We start from the raw sequence: 26,729 nt of genomic DNA, 5'->3' as shown, positions 1-26,729 counted from the left end.
ATTCACCAAGGTGTCAATTAGTCTTAGTCTGGTTGTGATTGCTATTCTGTTATCTCCCCACAATGGTTTTAACTTCTGTAGGGCCATGGTTGCTTTAGCAATTCGGTATTTATTGTCGGTTTTTGAACGACCAATCTTGACTCAACGTGCTTCCTAGATAAGTGAACTTGTTTACATTCTCAATTTGTTTATTACCAATTTGTATCTTTAAGAATTCAATGTCTGATTTTGAGGTTATCATTGTTTTTGTTGTTTGTAGGTTTATGTATAATCCATATTTTTTTAATGTTCCAAAAACGCGGCTGGTTATTTCTTGTAATTCTTCACTTTCTGCCAGAAGACGCCGAGAAATTATATTCTTGGTTTAATCCTTTATGAAGTTTGAATAAAGGATTAAACCAAGAATATAGTTTCTTGGCATCTTTAATTTATAGTAAAACCAAGAGAAAAAAATTTTCAACGAATTACATTCATCTGTCTGACTCCCTTTTTATTTTGTTTATTTTATTTATCATGCAAGATATTCTTGAGTGTTATCTATTTTGTATTGGTGTCTTGTCCATTAAATAATCTCTCTGGCACCTGAATTATAATTATAATTATGTAAATTATAATTTTTCCTCTTAGTCTTCAGTGAACACTATCACAGAAGATTTCCAGGTAATATGATGATCCATTACTAGTTCTGATTTTATTAGGAAATCCAGTATCCTATTTCTATCTGGTAGGTTCACATACATATTGCTTTATGAATGTATTTCTACAGATACCTGTCAAAACGTTGCTATAGAAATTTACTACCTCATGTTATTATTAGTAGTGTTATTCTCAGTCAGTACCTTTCATTAAGATTTTCATTCCCATTAATAACACAATTTCCCCCCCTTATTCCTGTAAATGATGTGCCCATAAAATCACCACTTCCTCTCCTATGGCATACACCCTATCCTCATCTGTATGCACTCAGTGCTTATTATTCACCACTTTGGCTTAAATAGGAATTCTCCTGCCATGAATAGGAATTCCATATATATCATTATTGTCATCATCTATATCTTTTCTGATGAGCAAAACACAACTCATGCTATTTTCTTTGTTTTTATACACTTTGACATCAAGAACATGTCTCAGAAGTACTCCAGTAAGGGGCTTATTTTTCCAGTTAATAATATAAACCACTTAGCTTATTCTTCATGTAGTATATATAAACATGATATTCAAAGTACATTTTAATGGCAACTTTCCCCTTCTGTTAATGTGATCATTCCTCCTGTTATTAACTGAAATACTTTGTATCTCTTCTTCCAGTAGGTTTCCATACATTTCCCTTTGCTGCTGTTTTTAAATATTTTGAAAACTTCACAAATTTTATGACCTTGCTCATCTTGATGTGTCTCCCAGTATTTAGATGGATAACCTTTCCACCAAACCATTTCTGATTATTAATAGACTGATCTCATATTATAAAAAAGGATATTGCATACTTTTGATTTTGTTTAAGCTAGATTCAAATTTTCCTAAGAGTTTATGAGAATATAACTTTCAGCATAGATATGCCTTGGTTGGAACTACTTAAGACATGAACTCTGTCCAGGAGCATGTATATCATAGCATTTTAATAAAGACAGCTATATACAGCACATATCCTACCCAGTTAGTTGTTATTGGTTTTATCTTGGATGCCTTTTTGTCAGATCTGAGCATTATATTAATGAAATCAATCTTTTTTAACTTTTGATTTAGCATTTAATGTGTCAAAAAATCACCTTTGTAGTTCACCTTGCTTTTAAGTCATAATCCTAATTCTGTCATTCATTCTTAACATAACTATCTCAGAATTTCTCTGATTTTTCTTGGATAGTTTTGTTATATGTCAGGAAAATGTTTTTATGGTTACTGTGGCTGTTAAGAATCCAAGAACATGCCCTAACCTTTGAGTTAGCGTAAGGTTTGAAATTTTGGCATTAAATTATTGTTGTCTGTTATATGAATTCCAAACACCTCACATAAAGATTTCTGTTATTCAAGAATTGTGTGCCATCGCATCTAAAGTTACAAATAAATTAGCTGATTTGGTTTAATACAAAACTAGTAGTTATTTATTTTGTTGATTATTTTGTTTTTGTAAATATTTTAAACTAACTTTTTCAAGTAGCCCTAATTTTGGGTGATACTGGAAAAAAAAAGCATTGCTCTTGCTCACTTAATTTCCTTACTAATTTTCATTCTGTTTTTTTACTAACATGCTGCTTGCTTAAGTATAGTTTTGCTGTTTCTGAATCCTGTTGTGACCATAAAAAAAATTAGGTTGTTTATTTTAATGTTGGAAATTAATTAATGCCCAGTTTAAATTATAACATTATAATGTATAATTTAAATTCTTAAAATTTGAAATTTTTGAAGTTCAGAGGATTAAGTTTTCAGAAAATACCTTGAGTATTTATGGATGCTTATTTGTTTTTCCAGTAATAAAGATCTAGCACTTTTAGTGCTGCTAATTGTGGAATTTTACTTGATAGGTAATTAATGGTCAAGAAAAAATTTGTGGCTTTCAAATATAAAATAATAATAAATTTTTTGTCAAGCAGTTTTGTTTCATTAAAATAGACTGCTTCATGACTTACTTTAATACTCATAAAAAATAATTACAAAACATTTTTTTCTCTTCTAATATCACCTGTGTATAGTTGATACTTAAACTGTTTTACTCAATGCAAGTTTTCTTTTTATGTTTATCTAGAAGTTATTAATGTAATAAAACCAAGTTCTTATTTTACTGTATCTCTATATTGATCAGCCTTACTACTGCTTAATATCTTTTCATAAGGTTTGAAAATATGTCAATAAATATGATAGCTGAACACACAAACAATAACAGCCTGCTTCTCTGTGTGACAGATTAGTATTTAAGTAACACAAATGCATGATGTTAAGGTCAGGATTTTCATGAAATCTGAGTCGAATAGAGATTGAATAGAAAGAGGATTTGAATCATTGATCTTATTTCTTGAATGTTACTCAAAAAACACAAGAACTAGCTTTTCATGTATTTCCGTGTTGTGTTATAGGTCTTCTCTTTCATGACATTGCAATATGGGGACAAGTGATCTTAGAGAGAAGAAAGGAATTTCTTCATTAATGTATTTCTTGAAGAGGCAAGGTTGTATATGTTGGGGGAAAATGATATGTGGAAGACTAATCCGAAGGACTGAGGTATATGGCTTGAAGAGGATTAGAAGTTGGTTCTGTGAGTTTGGAGCTGAGCAGTGTCTTTGTGTTGACAAGTTTGTCTTCATATATTATTAGAGGAATGTAGAGGAATCGTAGTGGCCAGTTCAGTGAAGCAGCATCTATGGAATACTAGAAAAGACATAATGCAGAAATAGAGAATCTGTGGGAGAGCAGTTGGAGGAAGTTAGCGAGAGAAGGGTCATCTTTTAATATAATAGATCTCTCTGGATACAGTCAAGCATTTGGAGAAAGATTTTTGGTGCTCCACTCCAGATATAAAAACAAAATTCAGTGATTGGACAGATTTGGGATTTATAAATTCCAAATCTTCTCAGGAGTCAAGCAGAAGAGAAGTAGAGTTTAGGATGAAAAAGAATATCAAATTTTCTGTAGGCTGAAGAGGCTATAGACATAGTGTGTTTATCTATAAGATCCAAGAAAGAAGTGATCTTGGTTTATGAGTAGAATGTTATGTAAAATAAGGGAAAGCATGTAGCATGGTCTTTCTTCTGAGAAACAAGATAGGATTGTGTTTTAGTAGCATTAACATTTACTAAATTATCTTATCTTCACATTTTCTTTACTCTTAAGAAGGCTGGAAGATCAGAGTTTAAGGCATTGGCATAGGAAGATTTCGATGCTCGAGTCATGAGTATTACAAGATTTGGAGTGTACTGTCATCAGCCAAGCAAGAAATAGGACTGGATGTTTGCAGGAGAATGATCATTGATGTGTAGAGAAAAAGCGTAGTAAAAGCAGAGCCTTGGGACATTCTAGCATTAATGGAAAAATCAGATAACAGGGAATGTCACCATGACACTCATAAAGAATACAAGGATATCTGCTGTAAACAAGAGTGGCAGAATCCATAATGGGGTAATTAACCAATGAGTCTCTAGGTAGTGAAATAGCTTTTGATTGACAACCTTCTCCCATCATATTTGATGGTATTGAGTTGACAGCATTGGAATTGTAGTTTGATATGGGCTTTTATCTAGTTTTTTAGAAACTGGAAAAAAAAAAACTTATTTTCATGCTGTTGGATATACTCTGGCAAGACAACATATAAAGACAATTGGAATAATACCATCTGGGTCAGAGGAATTATTAGTATCAAGGCTGTTGAGTATTTACCTGTGTTTCTATTGAAAGATCAGAGGAAGCATACTGTGAAAGTGGTTTGTGGAATACAGGGGAAGATCTCCCTTGGTCATTTAAACAAGTTGTAGATGTCACATGCCTTATCTTGAGGAGATGTTGCCATTATTTCAATATGATGAAAGAAAGGTGGAAACACAATAAGGCACGATCTAGTATGGATACTTAGACATTGATTATCACGTGTGTTGATGTTTAATGGAGGAAAAATAAATTGAAAATCATAACTAGCTAATTTATTTAGCTAATTATGTTATAATCCAATATTTCACCAAAAGATCTGCTCCACCATCGAGATTATTGTGGCATCTACAGTATCCCTTGTTCCTAAAAATTTAAATACTTTGGATGAACTGGAAGAACAGCTAATATGTGCCTTTCATCTTTACTACAGCCATTATTGGTGTGTAGACCATGGCATGGATACATATTACTGGATCCAATGTGGGAAACTTCCTGGAATCTGCCACAACACTACAACATTCTCCAAAACCTAAACAAATTGGATTGCATCACATTGAAAAAAAATCTCGGAGGGCATCACTGTGAGACCTTCAGCAAGATATTTCACCCACTGCACTCAGTGTGTCAGTTAGGACTGTAGGAACTGGCCTTTTGAAATTAGTTTGTATTTGCCTTCCTTCTGGCTTGCACATGCTTAATATTTCTTTGTACTCATGAAGTAGTCTTGGCAACAAGGCAAAATATTTGCTTATGTAATTAGCTAAATAAATTTAATTTATTTTTAGATGTGTATTTTTTCCATTAAACATCAACATGAATGATAGAGTATGAGTTTTTCCTTGAGTTAATGCAGGTTCACCCATTATTACTTCACTGTCTAAAATAAATGAAATTGCAAGTTTTATTTAACGTGACCAAGAGAGGCTTATAATAATATATATAATCCTTCTAAAATTTATGATTATTATATATTAAAAGCCTTCTCCAGTTAAGTAAATCGATTCCTCAGTTTTGCAAATGACAGTACACTTTTCTTTCTCATTTGACAAACCTTGCACTACACAAAGCAAAAAAAAAATCCTTCCAAAATATAATTTTTCAAGCCTAAATTATGATCTCAAAACCTATTCTTCTGATGACTGTGTTAGTTTCAATGTAATTAGGAAATTAGAAATTTCCTAATTACATTGAATGTAATTAGGAAATTTAATTAGAAATTTCCTAATTAATTCAATATAATTAGAAAAAAAGGGTTATTTTTTGAGAGAAATAATAGAATCAAGTAAAACTTGGTTCTGTATTATTTCTCTCAAAAAATAACCCTTTTTTTCTTACTCTTACTTTTGATAATACAGAAATGTTTAGACATGTTGAGATTTCCCTTCATGAGAACTCTATTTTCCAATCTTTTTTGGTGTAAACATATTACAAATATTATCTCTTCCAAGAAATAGGGTTCTCTTTCGTTCATGACATCACCTATCTCTAAGCAGCTATTAACTATACAAACTGCAGATCTCTCAAACCACTGAATACTTTTCTCATATTTGGAGTGGTATTTGTAAGAGTTCCTTACAAAACTAGACTTGATAGACGAGAGCAATTGTCAACCTGGTTGGCTGAGTGGTAAGCATATCCACTCTCCAACCAACAGGCTATGGATTCAAATCTTACTGTGGGCATGGATAACCAACGTCAATAAAGTAATTGATAAACTTTAGGGTTCATTCCAGTCCTCCTTCAGAAGAAGTTTCTAGTCTTCATTCCATATGTCTTAGCGTGTCTGAGAAGCATGCCAGGCTTGTGTGCAAGATTAGCCTTCAAGTCTCCTTCCATCTAGTTTGCAAACTAAATTCATTCTTATCCTTTCTGAAGGATAAATATCCTCTTTCCTATTGAAGAATTCTTTGCTTATGTAGCATATTAGGAGCAGATAGATTACTTTATTCAAATGCATTTAGAAGACCACCATGATTTATACTTCTTGATTCTGATGTCAGGTCTTGCCATATGCACAATATCTGTCAGGACTCATTTTGAATATTAATTTATTATCTGATGAGAATTTCATTCTTTCCATTGAATGATAACAGTTACAAACTGAGCTGACCTGTATTTTAATATTATGCTATAATTTTCAATTGTTATTCTGTGGGCATGGATAACCAACGTCAATAAAGTAATTGATAAACTTTAGGGTTCATTCCAGTCCTCCTTCAGAAGAAGTTTCTAGTCTTCATTCCATATGTCTTAGTGTGTCTGAGAAGCATGCCAGGCTTGTGTACAAGATTAGCCTTTAAGTCTCCTTCCATCTAGTTTGCAAACTAAATTCATTCTTATCCTTTCTGAAGGATAAATATCCTCTTTCCTATTGAAGAATTCTTTGCTTATGTAGCATATTAGGAGCAGATAGATTACTTTATTCAAATGCATAAAGTGGGTGAATGGAATATATTACTGGAATTTGTTGTTAATGCAAGGAGTGCTAAGGATTTTAAGATTCAGTATGATAAATATGTTGTCAGTTGAATGAACCTCCCATGTATGCTGACTCCATGAAGAGTGTAATAATAATAATTTCCAACACAAGTGAATTTTGTATCTTAATTCTTTACAGTTTTGTTGACACTACTTATGTATCTATATTCTGCAGAATACAGATATATAAGTTTGACAAAAGGTGGGTGCTGTAATATCTATAGAGTGGAATATGTAAGGAGATCACAGTTATGGACTCTGATCTGGAAAAAAAAAAATTTAAAAAAATCTTGAATTTTGTTTTCTGAGGACTAAATTATTATTATTATTATACGAGCACCTCCATGGAATCTGAAGACTCGTTGCAGGAGACCAAATCTATCCACACAATCTATTATACCTCTTTTTGAGCCCATTAATAGAAAAAGCAATCACAACTGACTCTGGCAACCTATTCCATTCATTCACCACTCTCCAAGCAAAAAATCTTGTCCTCACACCTCTACTGACCACACCTTTATTCAACTTCCAGGGATGACCCGTTGTTCTGGTCCCTCTAGCCAAATGCTGAATTATTTCCCCTGCATCTATCCTATAAAATTCTTTAAACAGCTTAAATATTTCTATCATATCCCCTCTTTTTCTCCTATCAACCAACTTCTGCAATCCACACATCTTTAATCTATTCTCATAGGGCATATTCCACAGGCCACTCAGCATCTTGGTCACTCACCTCTGAATCATCTCTACCACTTACACATCCTCAAGAAACCCAGGGGACCAGACTTGAGCACAGTAATCCAGATGTGGGTGTATCATGGCCTTATAAAGATTAATTACAACTTATCTCTACTTGTTAATGTGTTCTTCACTAGCCAAGTAATCTTATGTGCTACCATAGCCACCTTAGCAATATGTCCTAAAACTTTAATTCTCAGTCTATCCCACCACCCTTAAATCTTTAGCTTCATCTATTTCCTGGAGTACAGTGCCATCAATGTGATAAACGGCTTATAATCTATTTATCCGAAAGTGCATAACTTTACATTTCTCGACATTAAACTGATACCCATTAACTTTTGCTCATAGTGACAGCCTATTTAAATTGTCCTGCAAGCTCTCCACACTGCCTTGATTAACTATTACTCTACCTAATTTTGCATCATCATCAGCAAACAACTGAATATTTCCTTTCAGGTTATTTCCTATATTATTTATGTATAAATTAAACAGCAGTGGTCTCAGCACTGAACCTTGTAGCACACCAATAGTCACCTGCTTTCACCTTGATTCTCCCCTTCATATAGCATTTTTTGATATCTCTCCAGCCACTCTCTTATCCACTTACCCAGTGTGATATCCATCCCCATTTGTTCTAATTTGCATAACAGTGTTTCATGTGGTATTCTGTCAAATGCCTTTACAAAATCATCATAAATGGCTACATGATGAAAAATCATCATGTAGCCATTTATCCAACTCAGCTGTTACTCTATTATAAAAAGTTATTAAATTACTAAAGCATGCCCGACCCTTCACAAAGCCATATTGATCCTCATATAGCATCATATTTTTATCTACCATTCTTGAATTCTCTTTTTTACCTATTTTTCTAGTACTTTGACCACCATGTCTGAGATACTGATTGGTCTATAATTTTCTAATGTAGTCTTAGAACCTCCCTTAAGCAAAGGAATAATTTTGCCCTCTTTTCACTCCCTTGGAACTCTACCAGAGCTGAGACGTAAACAGCTTAGCCAAAAGCATTGCAAGTTCTCTTGCACATTCTCCCAAAACCATAGCTGATATCCCATCTAATCCCACAGCTGTATTTACATTGAGAATCTGCAATATTGTAAGGACCTCCAATTCATCCACCTCCGTTCCCACATTAGTGTCTGTCATATAAGTTAAAGCAGTAACCAAAGTGGTCACTCGGTAACTCAACTATTTTATCTGCTTCCATCTCCTCGTGACCATCATCACTCATTAAGGTTAATCTTCCATAGTCATTCTTCCTCTTACTTGCCACATAACGAAAGAACTCGTTTGGATTTCCTTTAGCCTGCTCGGCTAAATTCTTCTCATAATATGATTTTGCCTTCTTTGCCATGCTGGTCACCTTTCTTGCCTGAACCTTGTACTGTTCATGAGTTTGCTGGTCACCTTTCTCTTTATATATCGTCTATCATATAAACCCTCTTCTTTATATACCCTCTCAGCCATCCTGCCACCTGTCTCCTATTCGTTTTGGTTGCAATTCATCTGCAATCATCAATAGTACTCCTCCCCAATCCTTTCTTCTCTCTCTTCCCTGAAAATACTAAACCCTTCATATCATCTGCTGTTATCCAAGTCTCACTATTGACTATAACTTTTGGCGAGGTTGCGCTAATCAATGCCAAAAACTTGTCCCTCTTGTTCCTGATAATTCTTGCATTAGTATATAAAAATGGCAACATATCTTTATTCCCCCACCCACCCACCTTTACTTTCTGAATTGACTAACGTAGTCAATTCATGTTAAAATGTTATTTTCTTGACCACGAAAACCATGGAAATGACTTCTATTGGGATTTATTGATCAAGTATTTTTTTAGAACAACTATGTTATACCAACTAGTTTCACCAAAGGCTGTTGGCATCTTCAGGGTACATAACTGATATAAGGCACTTAAAGCTAAAAACTGTTACAGACTATAAATCAACTGATTTCAGTTATATTTGACAAAACAGAATGCGTGCAATACATGCATAGTGCGTGTATGATTTCACTTATTTAGAAAAGTTCTATAATTGGCACTATAATTCAGTTCTTGTATGTTTAGAGATCTAATGAGGGTCTTCCAGATCTCGGGCGAGATTAATCCTTGGTTTCTGTTAAGGTTTTGTACCGAATGGGCAACTGTTGTGGCTTCTTTAATAATTCAGGAGCGGAAATTCTCCTCTATGTAAGGAATGGTGCTTTTATCCACTCTAATGGTTAGTTCTTCAGAAATGAAAGGATAAACCCAATTCTTCTTCTCTATTGTTATTAACGTCTCGTGCAGTTTAAATTACATCGGCCAGACTTCAAGAAGCCTTGAGATTAGACAAAGGGAGCACATTGTAAATGTTAATAACAATAGAGAAGAAAAATTGAGTTTATCCTTTCATTTCTGAAGAACTAACCATATCATAGAGTGGGATAAAAGCACCATTCCTTACATTGAGGAGAATTTCTGCTCCCGAATTATTAAAGAAGCCACAACAGTTGCCCGTTCCGTACAAAACCTTAACAGGAACCAAGGATTAATTTTGCCCAAGATCTGGAAGACCCTCATTAGATCTCTAAACAAACAAGAACTGAATTATATTGCCAATTATAGAATGTTCCTAAATAACAACAAGTGAAATCATACACGCGCTATGCATGTATTGTATGTGTTCTGTTTTGTCAAATATAATTGGAATTGTTTGATTTATAGTCTGTAATAGTTTTTAGTTTTAAGTGCCTTATATCACTTATGTACCTTGAAGATGCGAACAACCTCAGTTGGTGAAACTAGTTCGTATAACATCATCATCATACGTATCAAGGATTTAGGCCTAGCATGGCCTGTTCCGGCCTTAGAAGTCATCGTTTGAGAGGACGTCCTGGTTTTCTTTTTCCTAATGGCTTGTACTTTAAGGCTTGTTTTGGTAATCGTTCTGTTTTCATTCTTTGAACGTGTTCCATCCATTTATGTTTATATTTTTTAATTTTTTCTATTACTGGTTCTTGGTTTAATTCTTTCATAATATCTTCGTCTCTTTTGTGATCAAATAGGGTATACTTTGCAGTTTTTCTCATAAACTTCATTTCTGCTGTTGTTAATCTTTGTTTGTCTTTTTGTTTTATTGTCCAGATTTCGCTTCCATACATTAAGACCAGTAAGGCTAATGTATTGTATACTTTTAGCCTTGTTTGTTTTTGAACTAGGTTTCGTTTAAATATAGAGTTAATTACACCTGTTATTTTTAAATATTTTGCAATTTTTACGTTTATATCTTTTTCATTTTCATATGTGATCATACATCCTAGGTAGTTAAATGAATTCACCTGTTCTAAGATCTTGTTATCTATTACTATTTTAGTTCTTGCTGGATCTTGTCCTTCAAAGGCCATAGTTTTTGATTTTTCTGTTGATATTATCATACCATAATCTTTGGATATCTCATTTAGATTTAAAATAGCTTTCTGTAAGTTATCTTCAGAATTTGTAATTATTATTTGGTCGTCTGCAAAGAGGGGAGTGTTTAAGTTAACTGTTGGTGAAAGTTTAATTCCTTGGTGTAAATTTTTACTCCATTTTATTATTATTTCATTTAAGTAGATATTAAAAAGAGTTGCTGAGAGGGGACATCCCTGTCGGACCCCTTGGTTTATCTCTGTTGTATATGATAGCTCGTAATTTAATCTTATTTGTATTTGATTATTTTCATATATATTTGTGATAGCTTTTAGGATATTATTTGGTATTTGTCTTTCTTTTAATATGTTAAATAATATGTTTCTTTTAACTTTGTCAAATGCTTTTTCAAAGTCAATAAATGCAATATGTGTTTCCAAATTATATTCTCTTCTTTTCTCTACTATTAATTTTAGGCAAAAGGCTGGGTCTATACATGATCGTCCTTTTCTAAATCCATTCTGTACCTCTAGAATAAAGTTTTCAGAATATTTCATTAGTTTGTTATTTAAGATTCTGCTGTATATTTTGTAACATGAATTTAGTATACTGATACCTCTATAGTTTTTAGGGTCATCTCTATTACCTTTCTTAAAGATAGGAATCACAATTGCTTTTTTCCATTCTATTGGGGGATACCAGTTGAGTAAATTTTATTTAAAAATAATGAGTCTTTTTTTGAATCTTGGTCCTGCATATTTATATAGTTCTGAACCTAGCTTATCTTCTCCAAGTGATTTTCCGTTTCTTGTTTCTTTCAGGCTGATTCTAATTCTTCTTCAGTTATTTCATTTTCGTTAATTGTTTGCCAGTTGTCTTTTTTAAAATATTTGTCTGTCCACAGTTCTGTGTAGTAATTTAGAAATTCTTCTAATTTCAGTTCAGTATTTAATTTTATGTTTTCTTTGGTATCTGCATTTAGGTGTTTCAAAATCTTATATACATTGGGTCTTATTTTATATAAATCATGTTCTAAATTAGAAACAAATTTATTCCATGATTCTCTGTCTTTTTCTGACTTCTCTTTTAGCTATGGCTCTTATTCTTTTATATTCTATTTCATCTTCTAATCTTTTACTGCTTAACCATTTGTGATAGGCTTCTTTTTTCTTTTTAATTATTTCTTTGATTGTATCATCCCAGATCTTCAGTTTTTTTCTTTTATTGAATTTTTTGGTCTTTCCTAAGCTTTCATTTGCTGCTGCATTTAGTATCGTTTTTATATTAAGCCATTCTATTTCTATTTCTTCATTTTGTTTTATTTTATCTAGATATTGGTTAATTCTTTGTTCATATAGCCATTGTACATTTGTGTCATTCAATAGTCTAGTTTTATAAACAAATGTTTCAATTTTTCTTGCTGTTCTTGTTACTTGTAGCCATTTAGGTGGTAATCTTAATTTTATTTTAACAAGGAAGTGGTCACTGCTTATTTCATATCCTCTGTGAACTCTAACATCTAGTGAAAATTTTGATGTCTTTTCATTTAATATGAAGTAATCTAATATTGATTTCCATCCTCTTGCTGCCCAAGTATATTTATGTATGTCTTTATGTTTATAGAAGGAATTTATTATTTTTAGGTTATTATAAACTACAAAGTCGATCAATTTTTTACCATTTCTGTTTAGAGTGTGTTCTCCATGTATTCCTATATTATTATTAATTTTCGTTTTCCAATTCTTGCATTTAAGTCTTCTGCTAAAATTATGTAGTCATTTTTATTTATTTTATTATATATGTTTTGTAGCTGATTATAAAAATCAATATTATCCTGTTCTCTTCCTTCTTCTGGGGCATATAAACCAATTATTGTTAAATAGCCTCTATCTATTTTTATTCTAGCTTCTATTATTCTTTCATTCCATAATTTATAATGTTTTAACTGTTTTGAAAGGGAGTTATGTATCCAAATCATGACTCCTGCTTGTGCTCTTTGGTCTCTGTCGACTCCACTGTATATCACATTAAAATTTTCAGTTCTCATAGTTCCTTTTAATTTCTTTTTCGTTTCAGTGATTACTGCTATTTTAAAATTTCTTTCATTTAGTAACTGGTCTAATTCTATTTCTTTATATGCTCTTCCTCTTACATTCCAGTTTACTATGTGTATTATATTTTGTCGTTTCCATTTTCGTTTTCCCTTTTCCATTCCAGGGTCGTTTCCCATAGATTCAATCCGATTATCTTTTTCTGTCAGCTTACAAGTATGGTTATGTTCTCCATGTCAGGGGACTAGCCTGACGATGGAATAGTTAAGTGGTAGGGCTGCTACCTTAAGGCTTCTGAACTAGCCTTCTTCCGAATTTAAACCCATAGGAGGAATAGGGTATATTGAAGGGGAAAGAGTAGATTATAGAAGAAATATAGTAAGGTTTATAGAGAGGGCATAGTTGTAAGGCCAGAAATGAAAAGACCCCATGGCCCTCAAGTACTCTAATAGCATTAGGGTCATAAAGTAAGAAGAGTTGGCTGATAAGGCCTTATAGGAAAGATTAAAGTAAGTGGATCTTCCTCAAAGTAGAAGGAGAGGACAGATCCAGCTAGGGGTCCATGGGTGTGCCGCTTCCCTTACAATCAAGATGATTGCCCCTTATGGCCCTGTTGGTCCATGAGTCCTTATTCAGTATATTCGGTCCACCCCACCATATATATATATATATATATATATATATATATATATACACACACACACACACACGTTCATGGGCATGTACACACACACACATGGTGGGCTCCCCTATCCGCCACCCAGGGGACACGCTCTCTAGGGGTCCCAGGGTCCCCTGAGAGTTCGTATTTCTTATAACATAGTTGTTCTTATAACATAGTTGTATTTCGTATAACATAGTTGTTCTGAAAAAATACTTGGTCAATAAATCCCAATAGAAGTCATTTCCGTAACCTATTCAATATTTTTGCTAATGTGCCATTTATTTAATTGGGCTAATGAATATTATTCATTCAATTTCTGATCTCTTCTCTAAAGGCATTTTGTATGTAAAGCATTTAATATTTTCTTCAAAAGTCAATTCATGTTCCCTTTCTAAATAAAATGTACATTTAAAAATAATTGTATTAAATGTATATGCCTTCATTTCAGCAGTGTAGCATTGTGTATAAATTTTATATATGAACTTGCACTATATATTTATTAAATTTTTAATCATAATTTCCAGTGTTACTTTTTATGTAACAGAAAGTGTTCACAGCAAACTTGGTTATGTGCAAAGTACATAGTCGGTTTGCTCTGAAGTACACAGAAGTATTTTCTTTTTTCAATTTTATTAAAAAAAGTCATTCAGCAATAAGGTTGTTACATTTGAGTGTTCATCAATCATAGTAATATTAGGAAAATCAGTTATTTAAAAAAATTTTTGACTAATTAAAAATTAAATTTGATTTTTAAATTTAAGTAAAATTAAAGTAATCAATAATCTAGTAATAGATCATTGATTATTAATCATTATTATTATTATTTTATTAATTATTAATAATAATTATTATTATTAATAGAAAAAATACTTCTAGGAAAAATTGCAGGGGAAGTGTAAATGGGTGTCAAGTTTTGGTGAACTGTTTATCGCTTTACCAAATTGCCTTTCTCAAGTCTTTTTTTTACAAAAAAAATTATCAATTTTCGATTAGATTAACATGGAAATCAAGTAATAATGACTCAGTGTTGCCATGAAAAAAATTTTTTTTTCCCTTTTTGTGTATTTTACAAGTAAACATTAAAAAAAATGGAAAACTTATATAAAATGATATTTTTCCAAGTATCAAGTGCATCATCAGTATAAATTTAAAAGTGGAGTAAAGGCACAGGGTTGCCTAAGGTTTAGCACTAGATAACTGGGAGACCTCGATATAGCCTTTAAAGAATGTGTAACTTCTAGGATCACTGACCTAATGTCCAGTCATCACCTTCAGCATGTATGCTGAATGAATGAAGATGGACTGGCAGTTTGTTACTTAGCTAACCAAATTGTATTCTGTATTGGTTTTTAAGCCAAAATACACAATCAGGATGTGCCATGATGAAATGTCTAGACTGGGGAATGTTACCTGGTTAAACAAGACTTGCTCTTTTCATAAGCAGACTAGAGAAAATAATGAAAGGCCATGGAACAAACTCAATGTTTCCAAAATTGAAGATAGCATCATCAGCAATAAGAAGTATCAATGGAAAAGAAGTAGAACTGGCAGAAGAACAAGAGAGTACTATGTCAACATAACTGGTGTTACCAAGTTGACAGAAAACTTAATAGGTAAGATTCTGTTAAATTAAAAAAAAATGTTATATTCAGGCAGTAGTGATCAGGCCAAGAAAAAAATAGCTATATCATTCAACACAAAATATGAAGATAAACTTCTTGATTTGAAGGCAGTTTCAAGTAAAGTGTTGGCAAATTTCAGAACGGGGAAATGGACATTGAGACTTATTTGTTCCTATGGCTCAAGAAAGGTTCTACTAACTTTTCTTGAACCGTAGGAACAAGTGATGAATTTTTCAACCAATTAGAGAACTCAGCCAATTTAAAGGAAAAATCAGTCTTTATTGGAGATCTAAACAACAGAGTAAAAAATGAATCCTATATCTTACATGCTGGGAATTGTGGCCAATCTCCTGTAATCCAGCTACCTGAAGACTTGGCTGGTGAATGGTTTGAGAACTGCAGTCCTGTTTCCTAATGTTCCTATGTTGATCGGATGTCCACAGTAAGATTGTAGTCTTACTATGGACATCCGATCAACATAAGAGGGTGGTCTGAAAAGACCTTGACTATCGATAGCAACACTATCGGGAAGATTTTTTTTTCTTCCTAAGTTGGTACATCTGTCATAAGCATCCATGTGAAATTGCAAGTCATTCTATCAAATAGTTTGTTTTATACAGTTGTCTGAATTAAAAGTGTTGTCTATCCCTTGAAATGGATAAAAATTGAGTATCTTGTAGTTATAAAATTCTTTGTAAAAGAAGGTTAATAGCAAAAGAAATTCATTCGAAGTTCATAAAAGTTTATGGGCACTCTTCTCCTTTGTTTTCGACAATTAAGAAATGGGCTGCCGAGTATAAATGTGGCCGTACCAGCCTTGAAGATGATCCACATGAAGGACATCCAAAAAGTGTAACAACACCAGAAATCATTGATCAAGTGCACAATATGGTATTGGATGACCAGCAAGTTTAAAGTGCGTGAAATTGCTGAGACTATAGGCATTTCAAAAGAACGTGTAGGATATATTTTGCATGAAGAATTTATTAATTGCAAATGAAAAAGCTTTGCGCAAGATGGGTGCCATGCTTGCTCACAGCAGATCAAAAACGCACTCGCATGAAAATCTCTGAACAGTGCTTGGAGCATTTTAACAAGAATAAAACTGATTTTGTGCATTGATTTGTTACTAAGGGTGAGACTTGAATTCACGATTACACACCAGAATCCAAACAGTGGAAGAAGTCAGTTGTTCAGCGCTAAAGAAGACAAAGTCTGTTCCATCAGCAGGAAAGGTTATGGCATCTCTGTTTGGGATATCAAACAAGGCATTTTGTTTATTAATTATCTTGAAAAGGGTAAAACAATAACCAGTGGATATTATTCCAATCTTTTAACCAGACTAGATGAAAAAACTCATGAGAAAAGACTCGTTTGCAGAAGAAATAAAATCATCTTTCATCAGGACAATGCACCTGCCCACAAAGGTGTTTTGGCAGTGGGAAAATAAATGGATCTGCACTATGAATTGTTGGAACATCCACCCTATTCCTCAGATTTGGCTCCCTCTGGCTTCATTCTCTTCCCAAAACTAAAACTCTTCCTCGCTGGTCAGTGTTTTTCTTCAAATCGAGAGATGACTGCAGCTATAGAGGGGTATTTTGCAGGTCTTACTGAGAACCACTACAGGTACGGGTTAATAGTGCTGGAGCATCACTGGAATAAATGTATTAGTCTTAAGGGAGATTATGTTGAAAAATAAAAATAATTTTGAAATTATAAATCCGTTTTTTCATTGTTAGGCGAGAACTTTTCAGACCACCCTCATAAGCATGCTATCAATATGGTGAGAACTCAGAGTTAGGAGGTTGACTAACAAGAAACAAACTAGCCCAGGGCAGAAGAATAGCAGGCAAAAGCTCCCGCATCATGTATTAGTGGGATTGTATATTTGAATAGGCATTGTGTGACAGCCAGTTCAATAAAACTGTACCTGGTTCTTTTAATTTGCCTCTGTAGCACAGTTGGAAGAACCACAGGATCTGAGTTCTTCAAATGAAAACGGTTTCAGTTTGACTCTCATCAAGATAGGAGGAATCTTTAAATAAATTTTGGATCAATTGAAGGTGAATTAGCCATTCTCATATGGTGGTAGCAGGTTTTTTGGTCAACTGGGTTTCTTGAGGGTCAGGAGGTGGTGGAGAGGATTCAGAGACAAATGACTAAGCCTAGTGACAGGTCTGTGGAATACTCCCTATGAGGATAGATTGAAGGTCTTTGGGTTGCAAAGTTTAGTTGTAGGTGGAAAAGAGGGATATGATAAAAATTTAAGTTATTAAAGCAGCTCTGTTAGATTAGCATAAAGAAATATTTTCAATGCACGATGAATAAGTGGAGAACTATTGGTCACCCCCTGGAAGTTATGTATGATTGTGGTTAGTAAGGGCATGTGGACTATATTTTTTTGCTTGGAGACTGATGAATGAGTTCAATGGGTTGCCAGAATTAGTTGTGAGTGCCCTGACTGTGAATGAGTTTAAGGGATGGTATAATAGGTATTGTGTGTATAAAGGCTAGTTAGGGCCTCCTGTGATGAATCTTTGGAAAACATAGAGATACCTGTATAATAGTAAACCTGGAGAAAAAGATAAAGATAATAATAATTGTATGTGCCTGCTGGATTTTTGTTCAAGACATAGATTCATTACTAACATCATCTTTCATCATAAAGATGTTCACAAATTCACATATATGACATAAGAAATAAGTCTTGATGTTGTTATTGATAGCAATATCTTCATACTGGTTTGGGACATAAGAGTTTGTAAGCAATTTAAATTAGGAAGTGATAATCATTTAGTTCTGAAAAGAATGAAAATGAATGTCATATTGAAAAGAAAAATATCTGTGAAGGTTTTAAAAAGAATCAAAGTTCGATAGCTTTGAGAGGCCTCTCAAAGCTATTGAACTTTGATTCTTTTTAAAACCTTCACATCCTTTCATCATTTTCAGAACTAAATGGTTATCACTTCCTAATTTAAATATGAATATTTGAATATGTATCATATGGGTGGAGATAATTCAGTGACTTATGTGACACTGAGAAATATGACAATAGAAGTAGATGAAATGCTGGTATTGCTGCTATAGGATTGGATGGTATATAAACTTACTTGTTATGAGAAAATGCAGAAGAAATGGCAGTGCCCCTAATCAGGCTGTTTATGACTTGCAACTGATAGTGTTTCTTAATGTAATGGAAAGAAGGCAAGATAGTCCCATTACATAAAGGATTTTGAAGATAGTGATATTAAATCATAGACCATTTAGCATCTCAGGAGAAAATGCAAAAAGAATCATCTGAGAAAATGCAAAAGAAATGGCAGTGCCCCTAATCAGGCTGTTTAAGACTTGCAACTGATAGTGTTTCTTAATGTAATGGAAAGAAGGCAAGATAGTCCCATTACATAAAGGATTTTGAAGATAGTGATATCAAATCATAGACCATTTAGCATCTCAGGAGTGGTAGTTAAGTTATTGGAAAAGTTAGTCCCAGAAATCAGGTATGGGAATATAATGCTCTATGGAGGAGAGTGTGGTAAAGGATAGGCCTTGACTTCTCTACTCACTTCTTTGATAAAGTTGAGTTGTATAAAAGAAATCAAACTGGAGCAAAGAGATGGCAATTTGGATGAGAGGCTGGATGATGGACAGTTTCAGAAAGTGGAGATGAACTCTTGTATATGATGCCCATCTACAAGAATCCATCCAAGAGGCATTTTACAAAATGTTGTATGTGGTGGTTTTGAATCAGTGAAGGTAGGTAACCAGTGTTGTGCTACAGGCTTCTGTGCTTGGACTACTGCTGCTCTATTTGTTTGTTAATGATACTGGGAATGATTTGAAGGGGAATATTCAATTGTTTCCATATGATGCTAAACTGGGGAGGAACAGTAATCCTGCAGGATGATCTAAATAGATTGGTAGTTTGGGCAAAGAACAATGGCTACTAGTTCACTGTGTAAAACTCTAAAGTCCTTTTGTGATGAAAAAACTACAAGCTGTATATCAATTAGATGGGATTGACTGTAAGAAAATAATAAAGCCATGATGTTAGCGTAGTTGATAGGGGGGGGGGTTGAAGTTCAGCACATATTGAAGGCAAAATCGCAAAATAGGTCGAAGGATAACTTCAGTTGATAAGCACACTGACAAGAGGGATTAAAAAAGTTCTTATTCTTCCTTATAAAGATTTAGTGCAACCACATCTTAACTGTGCACACATGTAGTCACTTGGGTTTCTTTGAGATGTATTATTGAAAGTTTTTTCACTTGGTTATACTATAAATTAAAGATGCCAAGAGATTATATTCTTGGTTTCCAAATGTAAGTAAACAAAGTTTGCATTTGAAGTCACTTCATGACTGAGCTACTTGTATATAGAGGCTAATGACTTCACATCGTCTTAGTATCCCATAATGCAATGCACATATCCTTATGGACATGCATAGTGCTATGCATTATGGGAAGGGTCAATAATGCATAATGACCCTTCCCATAATGCATAGCACTATACATTATGGGAAGGGTCAGTTGAAGTCTTCAACCTTGGTATCACTTCTGGATCTTTAGTTCTTAGTCTTTAATACTAAATAAAGCAAATTCAAGAATATATTTGATATATTTTTCATACTTATTTATTTCTGTGGAGTTAGCTACTTTCTGATCCCCCTTCAATGGATTCTGTGACAGGCATCCACAGGATGGTCAGCAAGACCTGAGAGGCATCATTGTGGAAGCAGATCATTCTAATATCCTAATAAATTAAAGATACCATGAAATTATATTCTTGGTTTAATACGTTATCCAAATGTAAGCAAACAAAGTTTGCACGTGAAGTAACTTCATGACTGGGCAACTCGTATATAGAGGCTAATGACTTCATATTACTTGCCTTAGTATTTCCATATTGCATAGCATTGTACATGTCTGTAAAGATAATATGTGCGGTGCATTATAGGATACTAAGATAATTGATGTGAAATTATTAGTCTCTATATACAAGTAGCTCAGTTGTGAAGTGACTTCATGCACAAACTTTGTTTGCTTACACTTGGATAAAGGATGAAACCAAAAATATAATTTCTTGGCATCTTTAATTTGAGATGTGTTAGTAGTGGGAATTTACCAGTGGTGAGTGAGAAATGATGACTGCCCATGGAATGCACCCTATAAGGAGAGACTGAAAATTTATACGGCATGAAATATGATTGTGATATATGGGGATTTGATGGAAACATAAGTTAATGAAGGGATTTTATAAAATTAATGTATAGAAAATTTTTTAATACATGACTGTACAAGATAGAATTGTGTGTACGTGTGTTGGGGGGGGGGATTACTCTGGAAGATGTGTTAAGAGTATAAGGACTCAGAAGCAGTTATGAGGGAGTTATGTTAGGAAGCAGTTATGAATTATAAACACTGTTCAGAAATGTATCCAAGAATGTGTATGGGTGTGAGAAATTGGTTCAAGAGCTATACTCAGGGGCATAGCTAGGGGAGGGTGGAGGGGGCGATCCACCCCAGGCGGCACTTTGTGTTTAAGAAATCTTGCCATATTGTCTATAGAACAGCAACTTTGTGATGAAATAGACTTTGACAATGTCATCAACGATTTTGTTAACGGAAAAGCAAGAAAAATAACATTTAGAATGTTGGAATTAAAGTTTTACTTCAAAAATAAACATAGTGTTTTAATTTATTTCCCTATATGTCGTTTTGACTTTTTGTAGTATTTTTGATATGTATTGAGAGGGGTGGCAAACCCAGGGCAGCAAAATCTCTAGCTATGGCACTGGCTATACTCCAGTAATTTGCGATTCAGGTTTCTCACCAGTCATCTGAATTTTGCAATAGGGCACTATAAAAAGAGGTATAATAGGTTGTGTGAATAATGGTAAGATTGGGTTCTCTTATGATAAGTCTCTGAACCTTATGGAGATGCTCATCAACTAGCAAATTGTAGTAACATAAATTCTTCTGTAGTAAGCTATATTTTTTTATTAGAATAAATTAATTGTAAATAATATTTTCAGACTACTATGGTTAGTAGTTCATCTGTCAGTTCTGTGCAAGAGACCTCAGATGGCGATAGCAGTAGAACCAGCAGCAGCTTTGCCCCATGTGACATTGGACTCCTTGAAAGGTTAATTCGTACTCATCCTATTTGGTTCCTACCAGGTATTGGAAGAGCTGGAGCTGTGCATTTATTACAAGGAAAGGATATAGGTGTAAGTAAATACTTAAATTTTTGTGACTATAACTGGAAATTATTTTGAAAACTCAGAAAATTATTTATTAAGAAGAATAACATCATTTATGTTGTGTGAAGAACACTAAATTATTGAGTATCAGCATTATTTCATCTTCCTTAATGTGACCCATATATTTTAGTAATAGAAATAGGCTACGACCTCCTCTTATATATGATTTAATGAGATACTTTCTTGTACATCCTTCAGTTCTGTCAATGTGCAATTTAATTATAAGCTATTCATGTTCTGTATAAGGTTTTCCTTTTAAGCTGTACAGATTTTGTGTTTTGAATTCTTCCCTTGGTATCTGAACATCTGCTTTTACAAGATCAACTGAACTTAAATAGTAATATCCTGTTATGCTTCCACAATTTCTTAGCTATTTAATAATGCTGTCACAAGAAATGTTGCTGTTCCTATCTGCCAGCCAACATTTACCTGTTGGCTGGCAGATAGGAACCTTTATAATGCAGTTAGCAAACATAATACACTGGCCTCATAGCCTTAATTGCTTTAGCTGTAATTTCAACTATCAAGTCTGTATGATGGTCTTTGAGATCCCTGTTTTTTTTAAATCTGCTTGTTCTTCAATAGTTTTTCATTTGCAATTTTTCGTTGTCTTTTCTGAACAATGTTTATGCAAACACTGTTCAGAAAAGGATTTTGGGATTCAGGTTTCTCACCAGTCATCTGAATTGTGCAATAAGGCACTATAAAACTTGTATACTACCATCATCTTTCATCATTCCCAGTTGAAATTGCTTTAGCTGTAAGACAGCAACTCCTATTTGCTGCCTTACCACATTTTGGATTTCTGAAGCATGCATTTTTCAGTTGTTTTGTTACCTCATGTAATAATTTGTCTGAGTAATTACTCCACGGATATAAAAATAATCTGTATATTACTGTTATTAATTATTGCCTTTCCCTTGCAAACAACTGAATATTCTCTATTAAATTGTTCCTACATCATTAATGTACAAATTAAATAAGCAGTGGCCCAGCTGAAGAGCTCTGTGACACACAATATGTCACTTTTGTCTTCTTATTTTTACTCCACTGTAAAATCCTCTCCAAAGTCTGTCCAGCTGGACCATTGCTGTTTAATTTAATTGCAGGGAACCAAGGTCGCAGTGCTTCAGCACAATAGTTGGTCCTGGATGGCCTAGCCAGGAACAGTTATCTAATGGGCTTACCCACAAGGATCATTGATATTTCAGTAACCCTTTTCCCTATGGGCCAGCAGGTACAGGGGCTGAGGCTTCCTGTGGTGTTTGTCTGGGGTGGCCCTGATATTCCACTTCACAGTGCTTTGCTTGTCAGATAGTTGGTTTCTTTCTGTATGTGTGGTTTAATGGTAGGTGTTGAGCTCTGCAACTGAATCCTTATCTTCTTTGAGTTTTGATGTTTAAAAGGACATTCAACCAGCCGCCTAACCCTGTTCAGAATATATTGAAACACACACACACACACAAAAAGAGAGAACCTAAAAAATCTTTTTTTTTAATCTTATATGCAACAGTGGAACTTCCAACTGGGAAAAAGTCGGTCTTTATTCAGAAGAGCTAGCAGGATCTCCAAAATTAGTAAAGGGAAAAAAAAAAACTTTATTCAGGAGATAATCTAGTAAAAACAGCTTCTTGAACATTCAGAGCAACATTTGTTGGGAGAATACCTATAACAAACAGTAACTTCTCTCACAAAAGAAGCATCTCTTGTATAGGGATATCATCCTTGCATTTAATACTGTGAAACCTTAGCATCAGTAAAAACTAGTTATCTGCCATGTCAGATTCTATATTCCAAATCCCTTGTGCTCCTTCAAATGCTAGAAATGCAATCATGCATACACTCCCTGTCATGCCTCTGCCATCTATGCCTGAGGTGGCATTAAAGAGTATGAAAATAAAGATAAAATGCAAAACACCCAGATGCTCTAATTGCGAGGGAAAACATCCGTCATACTTCCAAACATTTTAGAGGTGGATTGATGAAAAAGAGATTCAAAAGATTGAGACAGAGTAGAACGTTCCCATCATAAGGCAACAACATCTAATGAAAATCCTCTCACACTCAGAAGGTAATAATAAGAAGAGTATCTAATAGAATATTAACATGTATAAGTGTCCTATCTTCTCACAATTACATCATCCCTTAATGCTGTAATTAAATCTGTTACTTACTAGAGTGGATTAAAAAAAAAAAAAAAAAAGAGTATCATCTCATCACACTCATGAAAGTATACCAAAAATGCTACCACTAAATAACATCGTATTGTAAAAAATCATCAAGAAATACAAGGAGGTGCCTCCAGAGTCAACCATTAATAGATGAAATGAATACCTTTTATATCCACTGGGGTATTCTTTTATATGTTGATTTGGTTCAGAGGAAGTATGTTATTAAAATACACTGCTTGTAAAGAAGTCAAAGATACCACTATGGGCAAGGTGCATCATGCCATATAATGAGTCGTGTTTGTAACCAGTATAAATTGGAGAAATATGATGCTCCCAAGTCAGTGTTACTGTGTCCAGGTGAAGTGGCTGCTACAAGGGAATTGGAGTTTTAAAGAGGTGTTGTGATAGGGTACCATGCTGCAGACCTATCTGTTTAGCAAATTGTTTACAAATTGGGCCTCCCAGGTCAACAATTAGTAATACCATACTGTGATGGAAGTTCAGGGAGACAACTGCAAGTGCTACCCACAGTGGGTGACCCACCACGCTCACTGAACATGACTGTAGGGTTCTATGAAGGATAATATGTAAAAATTGCTATTTGTCGGCTGACATGTTCAATGCAGAGTTCTGGGAATCGACTGGAACATGAATCAGCACAAAAACATTTAGAACCGAGGCTCACAACATGGGTTTCTATGGTAGGATTGCAAAATGTGAGCCCCACATTACCCAAACCAACATGAAGCATTCTCTTCAGTGGTGCAAAGAGTGTGTACAGTAGGATGTGGAAGCCTGAAAAGCTGTAGTATGTTACATCTCTTACCAGAGTGCATAACCCTAACTACGAAATTCAGAGGTTTCAGTGTGATGGTATAGTCCTGTTTTTCCTGGTTTGGCCTAGGACTTCTGTTTGTAGTGCCATGAACATTGAACTCTGAGAGATATCTAAACATTCTGAACAATGCAGTGCTTCTTACTTTGTGGCATTTCTACAGAACTGACCATTGTCTCTTTCAGCAAGACAATGCACCATGCCATAAGGCTGCTGCTATAACTGCATGGTTTATGGACATGAACATCACCACACTTGGCTGGTCTCCACAGAGCCCTGTTCTCAACCCTATCGAACATCAATGGGATGAACTGGAGCATTGGGTGAGGTCAATAGGCATCCATGCCACAACAGTGTAGGCCCTCATTATATGCCTAGAGGAAGAATGGTCCAAAATTCCCTTTGATCACTATTGCATATCAGATCATATCATTTCAGACATTCTTTCCACATGTTTGTGGAAAGAATGTCTGATATGATTGCTGCAGGTCATTGCAGCAAAAGGAGGTCCTACATCTTATTAAGGTGGGTGCCATGGCTGTTTGTTCCTCACACTATGGTGTCTGTTGACTTCTTTCCAAGCACTGTATACATTATCCTAGATGGCATTGAATTTGACAATATCCTGAATATTTTTCCTGGTTAGGAAAAGATGGACTCTGGCCAACTACGATTCCCCAAATAAGATAAAATCCAAGATCAACAAAAGCCAAACCTCAAAAAAATGAGAAACCAAATAGATTCTGATATCTTAATGATATCAAGACTCTCTTGAAATCATATGTAGTTTACTTTTATCTGCAAGAGGTGAGAAGTTGAAATCTGGTGAGAAGCCTACCTTGTAATATCATATAAGGACAAGATAAGGAATGAACCTGCCCATTTTGGAATTGTGAGCAATCTAGCTTATTTGAATAAGTCCAAATTAGTGCTTGCATAGAGAGTTGCCATTCACCTCTCAGCAGACCACTTATTACAGTATGTTGCATCTGCTTACCACATGGTACAGATGTATCCTAGGGTTGCTATGATGATATTGTGCTGAATTTGATATTCCCTATATTTGTAGTGAGGGATTTTGGGGATAGTGCACCTTAAATAGCCATGGTATTTTGGGGATAGTGCACAAACTAGCATCAGAAGCAAGGTTGTTGAGTGTGCATGGTCAACATCAATCTTTTCCTACTAAACAATGAAAGTAACACTTTCTTTGTATTACTTTTGTTTTTTTCGTTGAGCATATAAAAGAAAGTAACACTTTCTTTTATATGCTCAACATAAACATTCACTGCTGTCAGCTTGTTTTCAATCTCTTCCCTTCCCACTGTTTGAGTAGGAAGTGGAAAATCATATCTGTGGTTGTGGTCATTTTCTTTCCATATCTACTATCTTACATAGGCAATTCCATCATCGATATCCCATGGGAAAATAGATCAAACTGAATGAATTTCTTCTGCTCCTTGCCAGCAGTTGGATCCTTCCCTATCATTGAAGCATTGAACCACATTACAGTGTGTATAGTACTAATTGCCACAATCTCAGTACCCAGAATATCACATTGGAATAGTGGAACTCAGAATGTACAGTAGCAAAGAAAGTCTGAAATGAGGTGTGGAGGAAGATACTTTCTTTAGATACACCCCCCCCCACACACACACACCACCACCACCACCACCACAAGAAACTTAATGCTTTCAGACATGTTTACACCTAAGCATGATACATCTACACCAGATCAACTAAGTCTGTAACATAATCCAGGAAAATCAAGGACAGATGTGCTACATCATTCTTTGATTCTGGAGGATAGATGTATAGTTGCTCACTCAAAAGCAAAACTGCTGATGCACTGCAGAAGAATAGGATCGCATAACAGTCATGACAAGACAAAAGAACAAGATTTTCTTCCCGAAAAAATTTTATACCAAATAAACATTTACTTTATTCTTTCCTTTTCTTCTAGATAAGTGGTTATTTTATTCATAATTTTATCAGTAAATTTTATTTGGTCATTAATTTAATATCAATTTGAGAAAATAAACAGTTATTATATACCAGTTTGTGAAAAAATCCTTGTGAAAACGAATGCCATTTATGTATTTTAAAAATGGATTTGTGTAGTTACTCCCTAACTGGCA

General features: G+C 34.3%; 1 protein-coding gene across 10 annotated transcripts in view; it reads left to right on the top strand.

The window, feature by feature from the left end:
- Positions 1-26,729, top strand: part of spri (Src homology 2 domain-containing protein sprint) — a 488,442-nt gene that overhangs the window by 266,335 nt on the left and 195,378 nt on the right. For 9 of the 10 annotated variants that reach the window (XM_090400600.1, XM_090400599.1, XM_090400601.1 and 6 more), the window contains one exon: positions 21,358-21,552. In XM_090400600.1, coding sequence (XP_090256726.1) covers positions 21,358-21,552 — 195 coding nt within the window. Of the gene's footprint in view, positions 1-2,466; positions 2,520-21,357; positions 21,553-26,729 lie in introns of all 10 variants that reach the window. The other variant, XM_090400608.1, reaches the window with a different exon arrangement.

The sequence above is a fragment of the Typopeltis vanoorti genome, chromosome 11 (assembly GCF_054136105.1).
Source record: "Typopeltis vanoorti isolate ZY-2024b chromosome 11, IOZ_Tvanoo_1.0, whole genome shotgun sequence".
Taxonomy (NCBI): Eukaryota; Metazoa; Arthropoda; class Arachnida; order Uropygi; family Thelyphonidae; genus Typopeltis; species Typopeltis vanoorti.
Note: the sequence above shows the minus strand (reverse complement) of the source record. Positions and strands in the feature narration are given on the sequence as shown.